The following is a 25,269-nucleotide window of genomic DNA, read 5'->3' as shown; positions in this document are numbered from 1 at the left end:
AATCAAATTAATTAATTATTATTTTATTGAAAAAAGTCAATTAAACAAATTTAGTAAAGTTATTAATAATTTATTATTCAAACCAAAATAAAAATATGATCAAATAAATATTGATAGTTTACTTGCTTTAAAATTTTAAAAACTAAAAATTATCAAGCATAAGCAAATGAAAATTTAATAAATAATTTAATTTTTCGTAATTAATTTAAAATAAAAAAAATATATATTAAATTAATAAATATTTATTTATTAAAATTTTTTTTTGGGTGGGGGGGTATTTAACAAACAAAAAAATTATATTTATTTTTTAAATATAATTTCTTAAACGATAAAATAGTAAATTAAAAATTTATTAACACATTTAACACAAAATACTGATATTTTTTTCAAACAGTATTTATATAGGAATTTGATATTCAAATATGTTTTTTTTCATCTAATTATTTAATTTAGTTTTTAATTTTATAAAACATGTTAATGTATTTTAGAATATTTTAAAATATAGTTTAATTTAAAAAAAATAAAATAAATATACTACATTACTTAAATACATATTTATTATATTTGATAATAATATAAATTTCATTTTTTTTTAAAAAGTAAGTATTTATTTAAACAAACAAAAAAATGTATATAAATTTACCATCATCAAAATTTACCTTAATTGTTATCATATTAATTTCAATTAAATTGATTTTAATATTGATTTTATTATCACAAAATTGGCAATCAATTCATCGATATAGCGATTATATGTAAGAAAAAAATACTAAAAAATTTTTTTAAAAATACATATAAATATAATTATTATTATTACTATTATTATTATAAAAATATATACATTTTTAAAAGTAATATATTTTTATTATATACTATTTGGGAGGGATTTAAAAACAATTTTTTTTGTAAATAAAATATTTATTAATTTTTTATGTTTCTTCAATTATACAGTTACTCGAAAACACAACAATTACTTGCCATTAATAGTAATAATAATAATAATATTGATAATAAAAACAATCATAACCATAAAGTTAATAACATCGATGGTGGCCAGGTTAAGCCCAGTTATCGTTTGGATACCCGGGGCTGTCGTATTAGTGATCTGCCAGTGTTTGATGAGGAAACTCGGCCACTGTTTGCTGAATATATCCATTCAAATCAGACACAATGGCATTGCAGTAAACGTATGCCCATTAAAATTAGCCGACAAAATGAGACATCAATTTTGTTGGACTGGTCTGGACTAGACTATCAGCCCCTGTGCTACTATCGGGAACTATGGCTAAAGGGGGCCGACAAACGGGGCATGACTTATAGTTAGTAGTGTTAATTAATTTATGATATAGTATATCATAGTACCATACCATAACCATCCACCTAAACCATAGATATATAATATTTTTTGTTTGTTTGTTTGAACGGGTGGGTGGGTTTGATGGGCTAATTAATTAATTAATTACTTTTATTTATATAAAAAATATATTAACTAGGTAATTTTCGTGGACCAATATTTACCAAGCTACTTGAATTTCCCCGATCAGAGTTTGTACACATAGTATGTTTTAACAATAGGCTAGCAGTGGGCGATCGGAAAGTTAGTGCCCATAATTTTGATCCCAAAGATACGGATATTGTATTGAATAGTATAGTACCGTTAATACCTATTATCAAACCATCACCACCATTGGCTACCAGTCCAAAAACAGGTACTGGTGCTAATGATGATGGTGTACCCAATATACTATTGTTGGCCATTGATGCCACATCGTACGTAAATTTTAAGCGACATTTCCACCGAACTGGCCAACTAGTTAGAGATCATAAATTTTATGAACTATACGGCTATAATAAAGTTGGTACCAATACTTTCCCAAATATGATACCCTTCCTGACCGGCCATCGACCCGATGATCTGGTTTCCGATGATAAGCTTCGGAGTATTTATTTCGATGATTGGCCACTAATTTGGAAAGACTATCGAAATCATGGTTTTTTGACCGCATTTCTCGAAGAGATGTCGTGGTGCGGACTCTTTCACTTTAATCTCAACGGGTTTCTACATAAGCCGACCGACTATCAGACCCGACCGTTTCATATGGAAATTATGGACGAAAAGTATAATTATTATTGTTATAATGATATGACTGAGACACAGGTTAGTGATCATATTCAAGTCATCTCAATAAATACTAACCCATTAGCGCACCCTCACTTTTCCATCCCAAACCCCCCCCCCATACCTACCCATCAATCTCATAGCATTCACTGGACTGGACCTACGATTTTGTTAAAGCTATGAACCAAAGAAAACAACAGTATTTTGCATACATATCGGTCAGTGAGATGACACACGATTGGATAAATGCCGGACACTTTCTGGACGTACCCTATCATCAATTGTTAAGCCGACTGTTCAGCGAAGGACTGGCCAAAAATACGGCCATATTTTTATTCTCAGATCACGGGTTTCGTTACGGTAAACTTAGGCGTACACATACCGGTGAAATTGAAAACCGATTGCCATTTATGTTCATACATTTACCGAAAACGTTTGCCGATAAGCACCGGGATGATGGATGGTTAGCTAATTTATCAGTTAATCAACATAGACTGACCACTGCTTTCGATGTACATGCCACACTTCATCACATTGTACATGGTCAGTTTACTATATATATATTATATTGATTACTGTATATAATTACAAYCCCCYCCCCCACCCCCATAGGAAAGCCTAATACTAGTCTACCGCACGGCACATCCCTGTTTACACCGATCAGCGACCAGCGCCAGTGTATCAATGCTTCGATACCGGAAATGTTTTGTTCGTGTTTTTCCGATCAAATAGTTACCGATTATCAACCGTTTTACCGATCGGGAATCATTGGCCAGATTGTCGACCACTTGAACTCGTTGACCGATCTCTATCGCTATATGTGCTCGACGTTCAAGTTTCACTCAGTCTATCGGATATACCAACGGGAAAACAGTCGCAACGATTCCGAGTATCTGTTGGGACAACAGGTGTTTTATATCATTCAACTGTATGTTAACCCAGGGATGGCATTGTTCGAGACGGTTGTGAAAAGTTTGAGCACCCGATCGGCTAACTATACAATGATCGGCAAAATCAATCGTATCAATAGATATGGCAATCAATCGGATTGTATTAACGATAAAATACTTAAAAACTATTGCTATTGTGATTGATTTTAATCAGTGAAATCAGTAAAATTTTTAATTTAATTTAATTTAAGTTTTCATTAGTAAATAATTTATTTTTTTTTAATTTATATTTTTTTGTGTATAAAATTTTTTTGATAATTAATTATCTAAAATTAATTTTGTTTAGAAAAAATTTGACTAAAATTTCGGTTAAATAATATTTATTATAATTATTATTTGTTGTTATATTAACTGTATATTTTGTGTACACAAGTATTAGTCCTAATATATTACTAAATTAAATAATTTAAATAATAAGAAACTATTACTAAATTTTACTACTAATAAGTCAATTATAATGTATTTATTAATGAATTTGAATAACAAAATACACACTTTTACTATCATTTTTACAACAAATAAATCCTGTTTTTCCTGAAAAATCCCATTTCTATCAAAAAAATCCTGTTTTTCTGAAAAATTACAAATTTGTCCCAAAATTTAACATTGGTTTCAAAATTACACTTTTGTCTAAAAAATTAAACATTTGTCTCAAAGTTAAACTTTTGTCTAAAAATTACACTTTTGTCTAAAAAATTAAACATTTGTCTAAAAATTACACTTTTGTCTAAAAAATTAAACATTTGTCTCAAAATTACACTTTTGTCTCAAAATTACACTTTTATCTCAAAAATGTGTCTCAATTTATACTTTTTAAAAAAATCCTATTTGTTTCAAAATTTTTATTTTCAAAAAAAAAACTCAAATTTTACGTAATTTTATCTAAAACATAGTTACAAAACATATTTAATTAATAAATTAACCATACACATACAATACACATCATGATAAATATTATCAAAATATACATAAAAAAAATTACAATACAGTATTAAATTAATAAAAAAAATTTATTTATCAAAATAATAATAATTAATAATAAAAAAAAGTGTGAAAACATTGTAAAAATGAATTAATTAGTTTGCAATAATAATAATAATAAAAACAAATTAGACACACATTTTATAGATACACAAAATATTTTTAATAATTTCTAATAAATAAATTAATCAATCAATCAATGAATCAATTTTCTGGATCAGCTAAGATATCGTTTTTCAAATTAGGTTTAACTATCAATTGACGAAACTTTTCGGTAGCCATTTGGGTGCCATAAGCGCACACAACTGAGTCCTGACTACTACTACGGGTGCCGCCATAGTGTACGGCCACTTGAGAAACACAAGTCTTTCTTAAACAATAATCTTTAAATTGTTGTTCATTTTCATCGATAGTCTGGGCTAACGACTGCTGAATAACCGCTACAAACACGTTGTTGTTGTTGTTGGTGTCGTTGTTGACATCAATTTGTTGGCCACTGAGCTCTTTGAGTGTATTAGCGAAACCGATTCGTTGGATCTTAAATTTGGTCATCAATGCAACCATTGATATATCAAACAACTGGAGATCGCAATCGCTGTCCATTTGGTCGACAATATCGGATAGTTTGTCAAACACTCGGATGAATGCGTCCAACGGAACCACTGGCTGTTGTTGTTCGGATCCATAATTATCTACTAAAACATTGTCCACTTTATCGGCGATAGTGGCCAACATTCGTTGCGATATTTCCAAGTGATGGCTCAAAACTATACGAACAATTGGCATCACTTTCAACCTATCAATAGTAATCACTACCGACTTATCGTTGTCGCCATCAATTGATGGTTGACTATCACTATCACTTAGTTCTTGTAATTTTTTTTCATTTCGTTGCTTCAGTTTTGCCAAATACTTGTCACAAATCCAGGGAAAGCCATAGTATTTGCGGGACAAACAACTACTAGCATTGGACTCATTATTCAGTCGATGGCTGATCTGATACCAGGCACTGGCTTTAGCCAACCGGTGCTCATCATCATCATCGGTGGTCATCGACTCGAATTGTCGGCGAAAATCGGCAAACAATTTATTGATAACACTCGACACCAAATCGTGTGTATCGTTGCTATCATTCTGAGTGGACAAGTATTTGACAGTCTTTGTGAATGTGGCCGACAGTAGTGCCGCTTCGCTTTCAATGCCAAACCTGTCCATCAGTTCGTCGACAGTATTCACGTATTGGTCAAACATATGTCGGGCTTCTGGTATATAATGGTCGGCATTTTCGTGAACTAACAACGGATTTATGTCCACATTATTATTATTATTATTATTATTACTATCGTAACTCTGGCGCGAAAATCGGCTAATAATGTCGTGAAAGAAACAGTTTTTCTGGTATAGTCTGCCCAACGCTTTATTCGACTCATAACTTGGTTTTTCGTTATATTTTTGCATAAAATCCGGATATCTATTGGGTTTCTGTGTATTCTTCAGCCGTGCATTGATACCAGTTTTGGCGTAATCCAGTGCCACAGCATAGCGATAGTCCAGATTGAAACAAATGTCGGAAAATATACCCGATTGATAGTGATCGGCCCAAACCAAATGTGAACTGGCTATGAGTCCGACTTGATTGTTGGATATGAATCGTTCGTAAAATCCCAGTATATCCCGGGTAGTAACCGGTCGGCCAAGATCTTCGGCCTGGCCGGACGGAAAACTCATGGGTGCATAGTTTTTCCGGGGGAATATCATATCCTGGAACCAACAAACACTGAATTCGTCGCCATCCAAATCGCTTCCGGCCATTTCGTCCGCATGGGGCCGTTCGCCTCGGGCCGGAAATACAATCGAATCGACAATATGATGAAGTTCGGGTACGTCGACGGCAATCAGTTTGCGACAATCGCCCGGATGCATACACGGATATTTTGTGACCAATATTTCGCCGGTCAACACACGTTTGGTGATAGTTGTCTGGCCAGCGGTACCCGCACCACAACCACCACCACCACTCGACACCCGATGGTCGCTATACTGGACAAACACTTGGCCGTATTCGAGTGTCTGAGTTTCGTCCAATACGCCAAACATAACCCGACCTTGGTCGTACGGTACCAATATTCGGGCCTTATTTCGTAGATCGAGACTAACTTTTCGGATGATAGACTCGATTATGGATAGAAAAAATGGTTCGTTAAGTATGTCGATACCCGATTTGGACAGTTGACTGTAGTCTAGTTTCAATAAGGTATAGTCTTTGATTAGTTGGAGTGCCTTCTGATTGGTGGTAAAGGCGTCGACGAATTGTTTTTGACGTCGAAACAGTAGTTTCAGAAAACGATCGGTTGTGACACCCATATGATAGAGTATGGATATTAGCGGCCGATTCAGATACAGAGCACGCGGTTCACCATATTTTAGTAGATCCAAGTCCTGGGAATCGGATTCAAACTTTCGCATCGATGGACGCATCAAAATCTTTTTGCCCGCGAGCTTGGGATTGACTACAACAATACCCTTACAGCCGGCGTATCGTATCTGAAATGTGGACACTTCGTGACTAATGTTCAATGTCTTGCAAATCTCTGCGGCCATCTCACGTGATATCTGGCCAACACCGTCAGAAAACGTATACGGATCGCCAGTACGGTCGTGAATACCGCCGGTAATATCGTCGATAAATTCGACACAGTCGACACCAGCCAGAAATCCCATCGACTGTGACATCGATTGGCCGATTCGGGCGATAAACTTACCGGAATTTCGCAATTGTTGAATGTCGCCAATTGATCGGCAAATAGCCGACGCGTCTCGTTGTTGGCCATCGCGTGCGTACAAAACAAGTCCGTTATCCCGGAGCTGACTGGTCGACGCTCCCAATACTTCATAGCGTCGACCGGCAATTTCGATACCGTCGATGAGCTGTTCAGTGATAACTTGCCGAAGAAACGCATTGATCCGCTGAATAACCGGATGTGCCTCAGGCAGCGATGTCTTGCATGCGGTAAATGCTAACGACTGAAGATTTTCGTCTTTAATAATAATTCGGACCATATATTCCGGATCACATGTCCTCAACAGTCGACTCTCTTGTAGTGGCAAAGCCGGCAACAATAGTAGTCTGGTTGGCGTCAGAATACATCTGCGAATTAAGATTACCGATCGATTCGACCATTTGTCGGTATTCTTCTTCGTATTAAACCATTGAAAATGTTCGACAAAATCTTCCATTGGATTCAAATGTAAATTGTTTTCGACTTTCTTCTGCAACTCATTCAACGAATACTCGACAGCCGTAACATTGATTTCGGTCAACTGACGGACTAAATCGACAAACTGTTGATATGTATGAATTGAATTACCATTGAATTCAAGACAATCTTGAAAATAAAACGAATGATTAGTCAAAGCCTGTAGCGAATAGTTGACACCAAACGGCAATCCAGTGGCTGAAGAAGACAATGGTAACGATGGACACACTGTCACCGCCGCCGCCGATGATTTGTTGTCCACTAAATCAATCGATTTCTGTTGAACCAAAATTAACGGATCAAACGCTTTGATATTTGACACAATATCTAGCAATTGATCTCTAGTTTTCAATGACAAGCGAATAGCGGTAACTTTTGTGAACAATCTCTCGTCAAAATCTGATAGTTTTGTTGTCCGCAATCGGTAGCCAACAAAATCCTCGTCGTCACCATCATTGCCGCCGGTGGCCATCATGTTATGGCCATCATCATCATCATCATTGCAGTCGATAATATCTTGCAATAGTTCCGACTCAAAGTCCATCATAAGGTGGTCGTTGTCGTAGTCGATGACACCATCAAAGTTATAGTTATCTTTGTCGGTGTCGTCGTCGTCAACAACGGTGTCGTCTTCGTTATTGTTATCGCCATTAAGATTGCCGTTATTTTTATGGCCATCAGGATTGCCGTTATTGGTATCGTCATTAGGATTGTCGTTATGGTAGTCATAGTCGTAGTCATCGTCTAGACTAATGTTATAAAGTAGTGGCGGATATAGCAGTTTGATGACCAACTCATTGTTGTCGTCGGTATAGAAGATGGCCTTAATCTGCGAGTAATTGATGGCCAACTCGTATCGCTGGACAATCCATTCAACATTGGCATGACTACGGCTACTATGATGACCATCGCCACCAGCGGCGGCGTCGGCGGTATCCGATTCGGCCTCAACTCCCGAATTGTTGGCCATTGAAGCCGCGGTGGTGTCCACATTGTCTTCATCAACGATCGGCGGCGACGGCGACGACGATAATCGTTGAACAAAAGTCTTCATTTGGATCAACAGTTTGTGGCGAAAGTTTTGAAACAAAGCGTTGGCCGAACTCATCTCGAAATAGTCGCTGTCGTGGTGGTCATCACCGCCGCCGCCACTGTCGCCGATAAGTTTGTCGCCACCGATAGTCAAATGGTTGACCAGTAACTGATCCGAGTTGACAATACAGCCCAACATAATCGACGACAATTTGGCCGACAATTGTGGCTTCAATTCAATCAATGGTAAACACATTGTTGTTGTTGTCGGTGTCGGTGTTTTCGGGAGAGTGTGACCACAAAAAAAATAATTGATTTACCGATCAATAGATATCAAACACAACACGTGTTATAACGATATGATTGACTGATTGATTGATTGATTGATGTGTTTGTTATGACATTAATATACATATGTATTGAATATTATAGTATAATATTAATTAGTTATTAATTATTTACAGTTTTTTTTATATAAAAAAAAATTAATTAAAACATATATACACTGTATATACAGTAATACAGTATATAAATAGTGTATTGATTTTATTTTCGACACTTAATATGATATATATTTAAATATACAGTAAAGTAAAAAATAAAATAAAATAAATTTTGTTTAATAATGGTACTAATTATTATTATTATTATTTAAAAAGTGTAATATTAAACTGTTAAGTAAGTTTAAACTTTTTTTAAAAAAATAAAAATAAAATAATAATTGATAGACAAAAGTCAATAATATCACTCATTTACATTATATACTGTATTTATAAAAGTCCCAAAAGTTACTAAAAAAAATAAATATTAAATAATATAATTTTATATTAAATAACGATTAATAATAATTTTATTAATATTAAATTTTTTTAAATTTCTATTACAATAGATATAATCAATCAATTATTTATACAATTAATTTTGTTGGTGTTGTTGTTAATTAACTTAATTACCAACAAAAAAAAATAATAATTTAGTATTATTTTAAATAATAGAGACATTAGTTTATTTTAAGTTTTTATTTTAATTTTTTGTCTATCAATTATTTATTATTAATTATTATTAAACAAATAGACTGTATATATCTTAAAATACCAGTAGAAACCAGTTGATGATGACAACAATAAAATAACAAAATAATATATTTTGTCTAATAATTATATATTAAAAAAAAAGTTAGCCAGCAATTTAAAAAAAAAATTATTTTATCCACAATTTTACAGGGTTAGAATTTTACATAATTGTTACAATGATTTATTATTATTATTATTTTTTATTAAAAAAATATATTTAAAAATATTATATTTATTATAACTTAATATAAATTTATATTATATTTTTTGAGGAATTATATAACAGTTATATGTTTGACATTTGATACTTCCCTTATATATATATATATTATATAATAATATTTAAACTATTTAACTAATAACTAAAAATATGTTTATACTTATATAAAATGTTTAATGTTATATAATATAACTAAAAATAATATCAACTGGGTTATTATTATTTTTTTAAATTTTAAGTCTATTAATTTTTTACTATTATTTTAACTTTTAATTTTTTTGATTGACTGATCACTTGATTGATCTTTAAATTAATTTCTAATAAAAAATACAATAAATATTTTTAAAAATAATATATATATATATAATATGTTATAAATACAGTATATATTTTACACTAATATCGTTTAATAGTTGCTTAAAATACCGATATAACAAATATAAATTTGTGTGGTCCTAATAAATAGTAAAAAAATTTCAATTAAAAATCATTTAACTGTTAAAATACTAATAATGGACAATAAAAATTACAATTATTAATAACAATATATTGTTAAAAAGCAATTATTATTAGGCAAACAAAAGTATATGAATTCAGTTATATTCAGATATTATTATTATTATTATTAGTATTATTATTATTATTATTATTATTAGTATTATTATTATTATTATTATTATTATTATTATTATTATTAGTATTATTATTATTATTATATATATATACTATATATTTATTATTCATGTATTGTTAGTCAGTCACCAAATAAGTATCATTACTACTACTACTACTACTACAGTTGGTTACTGTGCCATAAGGTTATGGCCTTTTGTATACCGTTTTCCTCTCTCTCTCTCTCTCTCTCTCTCTCTCTCTCTCTCTCTCTCTCTCTCTCTCTCTCTCTCTCTCTCTCTCTCTCTCTCATTTGTATAAACATTATTAACAATCATCTGTTGAATACCTGCTCTCTCTCTCTCTCTCTTCTCTCTCTCTCTCTCTCTCTCTCTCTCTCTCTCTCTCTCTCTCTCTCTCTCTCTCTCTCTCTCTCTCTCTCAACTCATTTGTATAAACATTATTAACAATCATCTGTTGAATACCTGCTCTCTCTCTCTCTCTCTCTCTCTCTCTCTCTCTCTCTCTCTCTCTCTCTCTCTCTCTCTCTCTCTGTCTGTCTGTCTGTCTGTCTCTCTTTCAAAACATTTTCAATAATAATAATAATAATAAGTTATTGACAACAAATAAAACTAAATTGCTCAGTTGGACACAACATTTGTGATACTTTATTATTACTATATTATTTGTAATATTTAATAAAGCAATTATAATAAACACACACAAAATATATCTATAAAATATTTCATTAATAACTTAATTGCAAAAACAAAACTAAATAAAAAGTATCTATATATGTATATACTATTATATATACACACAATTTATACTACATTTAATTTATAATATAAAAAATATACTAAATTGTTATTAATTGATATATGTATATGAATTTAATTATAAAAACGTGAATTAATTTTTATTTAATATGCTTTATTAATTTTTATTTTAAATATATTGATTATTATTTTTTGTTTGTTTCTCCAATAATTACCAAAAACATAATTAATTACTATAACTTAATTATGATAATTATATACAGGTATATAAATTTTATATTTACAATTTTTAATTTACAAAATTCATCATAAACAATTATCATTGTGTAAGTAAAAAAATGTTATAATAATACTGTATTAAATTTATTACCATTTTTATATAAAACTTGCTAATAATAAAAAGGACATAAAATTACAACAAACAGCAACACAATAAAAACAGTTAACTATATTTACAATTGTATTAATAATATATACACTATCTATACAATTATATACACATAATACCGTAAATTTCTAGTTAGTAGTCTGGGGGGGGGGGTAGGGGCCAGATATGTATGTCTATTGTTGTACATATATATATATATCAATATATTGCCCCAGCAATATTGACCATTAAAACATATGATAATAACAATACACTTATATATATATATATATATATATATATATATATATATAGGTAGATATAAATTTATAATATCTATAAGAGAGAGAGAGAGAGAGAGAGAGAGAGAGAGAGAGAGAGAGAGCTATAATAATAATAATAATAGTTTGGCACATAATTAATAATATCAATAAAAATAATTTATAATAAGGTTTTTTTATAGTCATGCTATACTATACTATGTATTATATGTTTGTGATGTGATGATTATATTGTATGTTGTTTGTGGACCTACAATAGGGAGGTGGGATTGGATGGGGAGGGCTGGGGGGTAGAGGGCGACCAAACAAAACAAATTACCAGCTATTTGTGTCCAAATTTTCTAATGTCACCAAATGCTGGATGTCTGTCCCAATGGCTATTATTATTATTATTGTTATTATAATTGTCCCTGTTAAGTCTATAAATTATTTATACATATTATAGTATATAAATTTTATGTCACATTTATTTTTGTTAAATAATTATTTTTGTTAGTCATTTAGTTTTATTTTGTTGTTGATTGAAATACATATACAGTATATTAATAAAACACACACAATATTAATATGTAAGTTAAGAGTGTTAGGTTAGTTAAGAGAGAGAGAGAGAGAGAGAGAGAGAGAGAGAGAGAGAGAGAGAGAGAGAGAGARAGAGAGAGAGAGATAAAACAATTATGAGTTAACAATATACTGTATATATAAATAAAATAAAACAAAATAAAATTTTTGTGTTATTCACAATATAATATATTATTAACAATATATAACAACACACACACACACACATAAAAAATCTATTTATATATATATACAGTATGTATAGTATTTACACTACTATATCATATTATCGGGGGTGGGGGAGGAAAAACCAGTTAATTATTTTTAACTTATTTTTTCATGTATAATATATATATACAGTATACAGTATATTTAGTTTCTATTATATATATATATTAATATATCTATATTTAAACATTTTTTTTATAATTATATACTGTATGTATAGATAAAGTGATAATATAAATTTTTTTTACATACATTTTTTGTTGTGTATGCGTTTACACAATACTAAACAGTAGTAATTTATTATACAGTATATACAGTAAGTTGTTAGGAAAAAATAAAATAAAATAAAAAGTAATTTATAATAAATTAAAAGACTAATTGTATGTATATGTATGAAATAGTGTGTGTGTATGTGTGTGTGTGTGTGTATGTGTGTGTGTGTGTATGTGTGTGTGTGTGTATGTGTGTGTGTGTATGTGTGTGTGTGTGTGAAAATAAATGTGTGTTTTTGAAAAAAATAAAAGATTTAAAACCAAAAAATAAAATATTTAACATAAAATATACTGTAATAATGGTATTGTCAGCCTTGAAAATCACACAATTATATTAAATCTGTTATTTATGTTATTATTATTATTATTATTATTATTATTATTATTATTAAATATCATATAATTTATATTTTAGAAAAATAAATAATAAGTGTTTTTCTATCATTAATAAAATCATTTGACAAATAATAAGTTTCGTCATAATGTCGTCACAATTTAAAAATATAAAATTGTTTTTTTTTTGTGTTGTTATTGAAATAAATTATAAATTATTTTATATTATATCATTAATTTATATAAATATAAATATGTATTATACTATACATATATATATATACTATATATATATAATAAATTATAATTAATTTTATTTTTATTTTTTTTAAAATAGAAATAATTTCTCTGTTATTTTTATCAATGTTTTTATTAAAAAATAAAATAAATTATATATAAATGATATTTTATTTATTTATAGAAATGTATGCGTATTTTTCTAGTGTATAACAGGTTTTATATTTCAAATATTTTAATTTTAAATTTTCTTTTAAATAATAATAATTATTATTATTATTGAAATAGAAACTAAATTTTTTGAATATTTAAAAAGTAATTTTTTTGAATACTTTACTAAATATAGAAGAAAAATAAAACATAATAATTGTAATGTGATATATATGATATTATTATAATATATGATATAATAATTATTATTAATTAATTAAAATCATTTTGTTGTAGTTTATTATCTTTAAAAAATTATATAATTATTTATTAATTTATTTTCTTTTTGGTATAAATTACTAGAAAATTATGTTTATATTAATATTATGTATCATTTTTTTTGTTGTTGCTGTAGTAGACCTATGTTTCAATAAACTTTTTTGTTTATTTATTATACTGTTGTTAATGATGAGAGAGAGAGAGAGAGAGAGAGAGAGAGAGAGAGAGAGAGAGAGAGAGAGAGAGAGAGAGAGAGAGAGAGACTGTATATAATTGTTTAACTTTAACTAATAAAAATAAAAGTTATTTATAAACTATTTTTTGCTTTAAAAACTATTAAATCAATTTTACAGAATATTTATCTGTAATATATATATATATATATAATGTACTCTAAATATATTAAACAATTTGTGGGGTTATCTACAATAAAAATGATACTAATAATAATAAAATAGACATTAATATTGACTGTATACGATTGAGACTAATAAATTATAAACTAACAAAACTACTACTAATAATAATGATAATAAAAACAGTAATTATATAATTTTTGTTTTATTATTAGTGTTAATAATTAAATGGCATTCAACTTCAAAAAAAATTTGTGGTTTAGTCTACTAATGTTTTAATACTGTATTATTATATAACTTATATAAGTAAAGTACTGTAAAAGTTATTTATTGTTTTTAGCAAAATATCATAATATATACATATATAATAAAAATTTATATATATATAGATTATTTATAATTGCTTAGACATTATTAAAATTGAAAAGTATTTATAGTTATACAGTAATATTATAATATTTTATTTATATATCCATAAAATTTGTAAAGTTATATACAGTATATGTTTGGTATCTTTTTATTTTGTTTGTTTGTCTACATATGCCGTCTATATATAAATATATATATATATATATGAATATAAAATAACATCAAAATGAATATCAATATGAATATCATATATAAATTATATCAATTGTCTGTCCAACAACAAAAAATATATATACATAAATGAATAGCAATAATACATACATTTATATATACAATATTAGAAATAATAGAGAGAGAGTATAATACAATAATAGTAATAATAATAATAATAATAATAATAATAGCCCTAATAGTGTTTTGACAAATGGACCGATTGGTAATTGTTTGCGACAATTGTTAAAGACTATTGTATTATTGTGTGTATGTGTATATGTGCACTGGTATATACAATATGGCACTGGTAGTCGATATACAGTATATATGCCATACATACATATTGATGGCTCATTTTCAGCGACGACACACAACTTAACATTATTATTATTATTATTATCATCTCTCTCTCTCTCTCTCTCTCTCTCTCTCTCTCTCAATACATATATATATATATATATATATACGGTATATAAATATGAGATCCGGAAACTTAATAAATAATATATAGAAAAAAAGTTTAATCACATCGACAAACCATTCATACGATAATATATATTGAATATATACTATATATATATATATATACTATATATATATACTGCATATATATATATATATATATATATATATATATATATATATATATATATATATATATATATATATATATAAGTTATATACTGGAAATCGGATCGACAACTAAACAAAACACAATTGATATGCCCTTTTCAATCTAGTCAAACATAATCAAATCCAATCAGTATCACTATACCACTATACACAGTAGTGGGCACTGGGACTATAAGTTACTATACATGTGTACATACCCGTTTGCTTAATACCCTATTTGTTTGGTTGGGTTGTCTATATAAAGTATATATACCGGTATATATATATATAGAGTATACATATTTTTATTAACGCATAACTGGACTTACCTTTATTTCCCTCCCCTCCCCCTCTCTTACTTTCCTCTATTATAATATATCATATCTCTTTCAACTATAGATATATCTATATCTATATTGAAAGATGATTATAATCCTCTCATTCAATAACAACAAAAAATATGTATAATAGTAATATATATACACATACAGTATATGTAGTGCAGTATATATATCATAATATAATAATCATAGATAGCTTATTATATCTGTTTTTTATTATAATAATAAAAATAAATACCCATAAAATGTCTTTATATATATATATATATATATATATATTGTGTAGAATTGACAAATACATTGCTAAACAAAAAATGTGATTATATATATATATATATATATATACAGTATATATATATATATATTAATATATATTAAAATTTTTAGATTTAACTTATACATACAATATATATATATATATATTTTAAATGGATATAATCTATATTTTAAAACATTTTTATCGCTAGCTTAAACGTTTTTTAAAAAATACCCCCATTTGACAAAAAAAATAAAACCTATTGTCAACTAATATCATGTAATATACTGTCTAATAATTGTTATACTGGGGGTAGTATATGATTATTATTATTATTATGTTGTCTACAAAACATTCAATAATAATAATAATAATAATCTATTGAAAGAGTTTTTAAACTACAGTTTATATATATATGTTTATCGTGTGAAAAACATTTTAGTATATTTTAGTACTAGACTTACATAGTAGTAGTATTACATATAGTTTTTTTAGCTATGATTTTATTGTTGTCATCATTTATATTATTAGTATTATTAGTATTTAGTAATATTTGAAAAACAGTTTAAGAGAGAGAGAGAGAGAGAGAGAGAGAGAGAGAGAGAGAAATTTGAGAGCAGATGTCTTTATTATAGGGGAGAAAAATTCAATATATATTTATATATAATAAACTCTATATACATAAGGAATTGCCTTATATATTAGGAATATATATATTCAATATAATGCATATTCATTTTTTTAAGGCTTTAAACATTATCTAAAAATTGTGTATATATATATATGTATATAGATTATATATCAGACAAAATATATATATATATAATATATTGACTATAGTCGTGTCGTATTGTCGTACTGGTGCCGGTGCCCAGCACAGGTATGTCTCTCTAATGCTGTAGTAGTAGTAGTAGTAGTATATATATAGTATAATACATTTAAAAGAGAGTTTGTCTAACTGTTTTGTAAAACTACAATAAGTGTGTTAAGTAATGGTTGTCAACAAGTTGGCCAATTATCACACTCGTTGATTGGCCTCTCTCTCTCTCTCTCTCTCTCTATGTATGGACAACACAATCGCCCGGTGCTCTCTCTCTCTCTCTCTCTCTCTTCCTCGACACACACACACACACACACACACACACACATCAAACAATGTCTTAAATAAAAAAAAATCTTTTAGATGTTGTACTGACACTCAATCGGTGTCTATTATATTCACTAACACACACACACACACACAAAATGCAATGGCTTTCTCTACACTCTTAAATATGATGATTACATATCCAAACCTAAAAGGATAGACATTCATCTATATATATACTATATATATATAAACGATTCAATTGTATTGGACATAAAACTTACGGCAATTGAATTTTTAGTCAATTGAAAAATTCATTGTTCAATGCATACAAACAAAAATATACAGTACACACACACACACACATAACACATGAGTTATATGAGAGTAAGTTTAAATATATATAATTTTTAGTAGGACTATAGATTTTAAGAGAGAGAGAGAGAGAGAGAGAGAGAGAGAGAGTATAGGGGGGGAATACAAACACATGGGTCATACAATGGTAAGCACCCGGCAGACAATAGTTTTTAAATTGATGGGCGGAGACATATTCACTAGTTTTGATAGTTTCGAGTGAGTGAGTGAGTGAGTGAGAGATGGACTTCCAATAAAATTGGCTGCACTCACACTTTTCTAGTCTACCCCCCATACCTCCCTTCCCCCCATCTATCCCATACCGGTGTATGTATATGTCCACATACACATATAACCCGGTGCCGTATATATATATATATATATATAGATATACGGTAGATAACATACATATATAAATTTTTATATATATACACTCATTATATCACACATATTTCACAGCTCAACGAGTGAGTGAAAGAGGGCCATCCTTACGACAATCCCAGTGCCCCCCTCCCCAACCAAACACTATGTGTGCTATACAGTATGTCCCGTAAAAGTGCCCGAAAAAAAAACAGTATAACTTATATATATATATCTATCTCAAGTGGTGGCTGTGACACAACTACTACCTACTAGTACTCTCCGAGACACTTAAACCAGATTGAATACTACTAGCCCATACCTTAATAATAATAATACTAATAATAAAGACATCCATAAGCCCTCCTCACACTTATACATGGGGTTACCAGTACCTACTTGTGGTGGATATATTATTATTATTATTCAAGCGGCTCCGGTATATTATATTATTCAAGATTATATGACTCTCTTACTTGACTTATGATAAATACGATTTTATACGACTATTCATACACATTAACTCTAAGCTATATTTGAATAATAATAATAATAATAGTAATAATAATAATAAGAGACAACTCTATTAATATATTTTAATTTTCTAATATATATATATATAAACTGTTTGATAATTTGCCGGTAATTTGCGGCAAAATTTTATTTTTTAAAAAAATTATTTTATTTGTTGATGAATACCTATATCTAAGAGAGTTTTAAGTGCCATCAATAAAGTTTCATTCATTCATTCATCAAAAAAAACTAAATAATTATTTATTATATTTAAAAAAAAATAAATAAAAAAGTAATGTCGCGATCGTTTTTTGTCGACTCGCTGCTCGACCTGACGTCCAACACGTCGGTAAAGTGCGGCACCACTGGTAAAGATAAGACTACTTCGGGCGCACTGTTAGCCCAACATATGTTGATGTCGGGCGGCCTCGGCCTCGGTGTCGGTGCTGGCCGAGACCATAGACATCAATTTCAGCGGTTGCTTAACGTTAATGTCGATGTTGGCGGTGGTGGTGGTGATGATGGTGTCACCACCGATGCTGTCATCGGTAGTGGTATACATCCTCATCATTATAGACACATGTTTACAACTAATAATAATACAACATCACATAATAATAATAATAATAATAATATTAGTTCAATGGACAACAATAATACAAATGTTGTCAAACATTTTAGTAAACGTAAGTTAATTAATTAATTAATTAATTTTTTTTAAGAAAATAAAATTAACATTTTTTTATAATAATTATATATTATATGTGATAATCTAAAAGTTAGTATTATTATTATTATTAGACATCAATTAGTTAGTAATTATTTATAATTTATTACTTTGTTTTTTGTTTTATTTTATTGATAAACAATTTTTTCTAATTAATTAATTAATCTTACAAACACACACACACACACACACACACACACACACACACATACATACACATACATAAAATCTGCTAGATAATGCCTATAAATAATAATAATAGTAATTAAAATATTATGACTTAATAATAATAATTTGATTTAATAATAATATTATGACTTAATAATAATTATTATTATTATTTGTTTAATATATATCGTATTTACGTCATTGTAATTTATATTATATCTATGTCATATATGATAATATTTTTTAATAAAAAATAAGCAAGTATATTTCATAATTTATATTAATTTAAAAAAAATATTTATTACGTCAATTAGTAAGCTAGTAAAATAAATATTATTTATGTTAGTATTATTATTGAAATTATTAATAAAAAATGTTGTAAATAATAATAATTATTTTTTTGTTTATTTGATTGATATATACAATACTAAAATAAATTGAAATTATTATTTTCTCTCTCTCTATAAATATTACATTATTTTAATAATACCTACGATATTAATATATTTAATTAAAAATATGATTTAATTTTAGAAAATAATAATTTTATATTAGTAATTTTTTAATAACAAAAAAATATAACTTATATTACAGCAACTATTTGAAAAAATTATTATTATTATTATTATAGAGATTATTATTATCAATATTTTTTGTTTGATTTTTATTTGTTAATAAAGTTAAATATTAGTAAATATATTATAAATAAATATATTTAGCTGACCTTAATATGACTAATAATAATAATAATAATAATAATAATAATAATAATAATAATAATAATACTTAATACAATAATAAAAATTAAATCAATAAATCATAAGTAATATATTAATACTTTATATATATATATTTATTAAATTATTATTATTTGAAATTTAAAAAAAAATATTTCAATATTACTATTAACAGATATTAATACTTAATATGATTTATAATTAATTAATATATATATAGTATATATATATATAAATTTATATTAATATTAAAAAAATAAGATGATTATTGTGTCTAGTCTAGAATTATTTATTTTTTTATTTATATGTAATTTTTTTGTTAAAATTATTGAGAAAAACAAAAATACCATTTTATTAAAAAAAATTCAAATGAAATTATGAATTATTTTTTGAAATCAATTAATAAGGATTATTACACAACTTTAATAATTATAATTAGTTAACATTTAGACTTATTTGTAATAATAATAATAATAATAATATAATGATTTTATATGAATATTAAATTTATCAAAAATAAAAAATGTTAAAAGCTTTTATATAATTTAACTTTTAACATTTAGATATTATTTAAACTTAATTAATTTAATTAATTATTATAAATTTATATATATATATATATAAATTGAATACTGAGAAAAATGTTTTATCAATTTATTAAAAATAACTAAAAAATAATATTACATTTAATCTCAAAAAAAAAAAATAATTAGTGTACAATCATTATTATATAATAATAATAATACAATAAAAATCATAGATTTTTTAGTTTATGTATAAATAAATAACTAAATGTTATAATATTGACGAAAAAAACAATTAAATTTTTTCTTAATATCTATTGTTATAATCATAGTATTTATAAATATTTAGTTTTTTTTATTAATAAAAAAAAACCTATTGTAAAGACTAAAAATTATTGAAAATCTTATATGAAAACTACATATATATTAATATATATAATATATAATATAACTATAGGTTCGGATATGAGTTCCATATCGCCTGCCGGTTCCCAGACATCATCTCCCGGTTCCAAACAACAACAACAACATCACTCTAAATGTTCGAGACTGAGGACAGCCTTTACCTCAACACAGATCGTACACTTGGAGTACGAGTTCAATAAAAACATGTATCTGTCGCGACTCAGGCGTATTGAAATTGCACACTACCTGGGCTTAAGCGAAAAACAGGTTAAGATATGGTAAGTAATTGAAATTGAAATTAATTGCAAAAAATTATATATATATTTTTTGGATGATTTTTCTCCCACTTATAATAATGATAATAGGTTTCAAAATAGACGAGTAAAACATAAAAAAGAAATATTTGTCGACAACAGGTCGGACACAACGCCGACACCGATGATGATGACAACGACGATGACTACAGATTGTGACCAGAGATCACATAACAAATTGATGGACGACTCGGCTGTTGCTGTCGATGGTGGTGGCGGTGGCCATCAGTCAGGGTGTAGACAGTGCCGGTGCTCTCATAAGGCTAATAGCAGCGACAGAATCGGCGGCGGTGGTGGTGGCGGCGCCGGTAACGGTACCGATTGTGATGATGATGATGATGATGAGGAGGCCATTGTTTGCAGCAGCAGCAGCACCGGGATTACAAGCACCGGTACCAACATCAACACTAGTAGTATCGACAATCTTAATAGTATTATTACTACTACTAATCATAACAATAACACCAATAATAATAATCATAATCATAATAATGGCATTAATAGCTAAAAGGCTATATATATATATGACCAGTGCCTTTGACAGACCAGTCAATGGTTTGGGTATTGATATGAATGTGATTTATTAGGACCGGTACTTTATACATACCGTACACACACACACAAACTGTACATACATTTAGGCACACAATTGATTAGTACACTACTGGCAGGACTACTACTACTACTACTACTACTACTACTACTACTGAATGGACGGACAGGCGGACTGACTGACTGACTAACTATATTCCCGACACCTAAACAACTCCATGTCCTATGATTGATGACCAACTATTTTCCAAGTCCATAGGCACTAACCAATCAATATATATATATATATATATATATATATATATATAACAATTTGTTGACAAACAAGGCCATAGTCCATAGCCAAGTGTGTGTGTATAATATAATATAATATATATATAAAATTTGTGAATTTTTAAACACATATCAATGATATTTTTTTGCTCTCTCTCTCTCTCTCTCTCTCTCTCTCTTCTATTTTGTGTAACAATATATATATATATACAATAATATGCAAGTATTTATATATAAATTTTTCACCGTTTTATGGATATTAGTTTATATTGTGTGTATACATATAAATAATAATAATAATATCATATGTTTTTATTATTGATAATAGTATTTGATTTTCAATGGCATTATATATTTTTCTATACATATATATATATATATTAATATAATATCCTATGTTTTGACTGAAAACCTACTATTCAACAATTGTGACAACAATTATGAATCTGTAATGAATTATAATAATTCAATAATAATAATAATTGAATAGAAATAATAAAACATATTTTTTTTATAATATACAATATATACGGTTTATATGATATAATAAATTTTTTGATTTATTATCATTTAATTGATGAGTTTATAATTTGTCTGTTCATCTGTAAAATTATATATATATAATAAATATTTTTTTCTATATATATAATATCAAATTAATCATTTTTTAAAAATATATATATATAAGTTTAACAACAAATATGTCTCAATTTCATGATAAATATATATCACTTTTTTTTATTATTATTACTATTATTGGTATTATTATCATTATATAAGTAATACTTGAAAAGTAAATTTTTCACATGAGTTGACCCCTTCATCCTAATCATTGTCAGCGCACACACACTGTATATACAGTATCAGCACCGGTAAGACCTTACCGCACACACACACACACACACACACACAGTGTGGTAATCATCCAAAAAAAGTCACTTTTATTTCATCCAATGTTTTCAATACATACTATTTTTCCAGATCTATACTTAAGATATATATATATATATACATTAAAGTACTTATAGTTTAAGTACTGTTAGCTTTTTGAATGTATGTGTCTATGTGTGTGTGTGTGTGTGTGTGTGTCTGTGTGTGTGTTGTTCACACCTGCCCTTCCCATACACTACTGAAAAAACAGTAGTGAATCAGTTGTATGATTCAATTGACACACAGACACACACACACACACACACAGCTATTTTTAGTATATACTATATTTATAAGGCTAACCCATAAATAAAAAAAAGAGTCGTGTTTTTGTTTGAAAAATAAAAATTATTGTCAATATATCCGTATAAATGAATCGGTTATATAACCCATACTGAACCCACTTCAAGGTCTGCGGTATAAACTATTGTCAACTAAATAACTGTAATAATACTACTAATAATAATAACTTTATATTATATATATATATTGGCATTAGTTGTTGTGTCAACTAATTTATAACTTTATAAAATTTATTGACATTAAATAAAAGGGGTTCCTCTCTCTCTCTCTCTCTCTCTCTCTCTCTCTCTCTCTCAGCACCTATTAGTTTACGGGGTGTTAAAGGCTGCTCTCTCTCTCTCTCTCTCTCTCTCTCTCTCTCTAAATCACTTACTCACTCACTCTCCACACACGTGTGCAGAGATCCTAAACAAACCCTCAAAACCAAACCAAAGGGTAATTTTAAAGACTTTAAGCCAACATTGACTTTGACTTTAGATATACAGTACAATATTAGCCCTGAGCTGAACACTCACTATATGTATTGTAATGACATACCGTATACCGTATATACTATAAAAACTTGTGAATGAATAGCTGTATATATATATATATACTGTATATAATATACCGGTATATATATATGATATAATAATATTTTCACACATAAAATAAACTTATAATTTATATAATAATAGTTTTTCTTAACCCCTACTAATACCAGTGGTGATGGTGTTGTTGGCTATATTGTATGGTATGTGTGAAAAGTAAACTCTTTTATTATAATATTTTATAATATTATTTAATGATTTGGAAATATTATATTATATAATGTATATAATGTATACCCCTATGAATTTTATTATCATTTTATATTCATAATATAGATATTGATATATATATATTTATTTATTTAAAAAAAAGTCATAATAATATGTCTTAATAATAATATATCATTCAGGGGCGGGGGGGGTTTGGAGACCCCATTAAACGGTTTTTTAGTGGTGATGATGGTATACCCCGTATAACCAACAACAACACACATACAGACACACAATAGCGACTCTCCCTTTCCTTTGACATACACAACAACAACAACAACAACAAAATCAAAGACGTTGTTTGATTGCTTATATACATTGATATGAATAATATATATATATATTAATAGATATTTTATATACGGTATAATACTATTATTATTACTAACTATTTCAATATTAAATCATTGAATATTTACTGGAGGATAAAGAGTTAATGCAAACAAATATTATATTTTCAATATATATAATCGTTTTATTTACAACTATTATTGTATGAAAATTATTATTAGTTTTTTTTAAAAAACTGTTATTTGATACTATTGTGTGTGTGTGTGTGTGTGTGTGTGCATGTATGTGTGTATGCATGTGTGTGTGTGTGTGTGTGTGTGCATGTGTGTGTGTATGCATGTGTGTGTGTATGCATGTGTGTGTGTATGCATGTGTGTGTGTATGCATGTGTGTGTGTCTAAAATATATGTGCAAATATTTCCATAACTAATTATAGCTGGATGATATTTGCATTTTCTATATATATATCCACAAAAAAATATATTTATTTATTTATTTGAATCATCAATTATAATTAGTTTCTAACATTTTTTCTAATAGATTTATTTTATTTGTAAATATATTTTTTTTTAAAATTAAATATTGATTGATAGTAATCTCACTTTGTCAATTGTATCCCACTATTTAGTATAATTATTATAAATGTTATTTATTCATTATATAATTTAAATGATAAATTATAAATTGAATTGCGAAATAAAATTAAATCTAAAACATTTTTTAATTTTTTTTATATATACAGTATATTTTATTTATTTATATTAGATTTAAATATATATATATATATATATATATAATATAATGTATAAACAATAATATGAATTTTATGTCAATATCTAGTATGTGATTTAAAAATAATAATTAAAAAAAAAGATTTAATTATTTTTTTTATCCAACAAAAACAAAATATAACCCCAAAAGTTATTACTGTTGTGTATAATTTGCGACAAAAAATATTTCCATATTTTATATTTTAATAAAAATTAAATTATATTATCATAAAAAGTCAACAATTTTTTTGTTGTTGGTGGATATAATTAATTTGTTTGTTTGTTT

General features: G+C 27.5%; 2 protein-coding genes across 2 annotated transcripts; one reads left to right on the top strand and one right to left on the bottom strand.

Annotated features, from left to right (window-relative positions):
* Positions 1 to 1,016: 1,016 nt before the first annotated feature.
* On the top strand, positions 1,017 to 3,213 carry LOC128962340 (uncharacterized). The gene is made up of 4 exons (XM_054308718.1): positions 1,017 to 1,319; positions 1,494 to 2,158; positions 2,263 to 2,662; positions 2,732 to 3,213. The coding sequence occupies exons 1-4, from the start codon at positions 1,190 to 1,192 to the stop codon at positions 3,211 to 3,213; spliced, it is 1,677 nt and encodes a 558-aa protein (XP_054164693.1). The 5' UTR covers positions 1,017 to 1,189.
* A 1,041-nt stretch (positions 3,214 to 4,254) lies between these two features.
* LOC128962330 (uncharacterized) lies at positions 4,255 to 8,714 on the bottom strand. The gene has a single exon (XM_054308708.1). It carries the CDS (start codon positions 8,593 to 8,595, stop codon positions 4,255 to 4,257), a length of 4,341 nt encoding a protein of 1,446 aa, XP_054164683.1. The 5' UTR covers positions 8,596 to 8,714.
* Between the last annotated feature and the right edge of the window lie 16,555 nt (positions 8,715 to 25,269).

Source organism: Oppia nitens, unplaced genomic scaffold (assembly GCF_028296485.1).
Source record: "Oppia nitens isolate AA-2021 unplaced genomic scaffold, nextdenovo-longstitch-racon4-pilon3 scaffold14_pilon_pilon_pilon, whole genome shotgun sequence".
In the NCBI taxonomy this organism is placed as follows: domain Eukaryota; kingdom Metazoa; phylum Arthropoda; class Arachnida; order Sarcoptiformes; family Oppiidae; genus Oppia; species Oppia nitens.
The sequence above is the reverse complement of the archived record's forward strand: the minus strand, read 5'-3'. Positions and strand labels throughout refer to the sequence as shown.

Bases quoted from the DNA above. Each gene is read 5' to 3' on its own strand.
- LOC128962330 (XM_054308708.1), bottom strand. From the start codon at position 8,595: ATGTGTTTACCATTGATTGAATTGAAGCCACAATTGTCGGCCAAATTG.
- LOC128962340 (XM_054308718.1), top strand. From the start codon at position 1,190: ATGCCCATTAAAATTAGCCGACAAAATGAGACATCAATTTTGTTGGAC. The intron at 1,320-1,493 runs GTTAGTAGTGTT...TATATTAACTAG, and splicing joins CAAACGGGGCATGACTTATA to GTAATTTTCGTGGACCAATA. The intron at 2,663-2,731 runs GTCAGTTTACTA...CCACCCCCATAG, and splicing joins ACTTCATCACATTGTACATG to GAAAGCCTAATACTAGTCTA.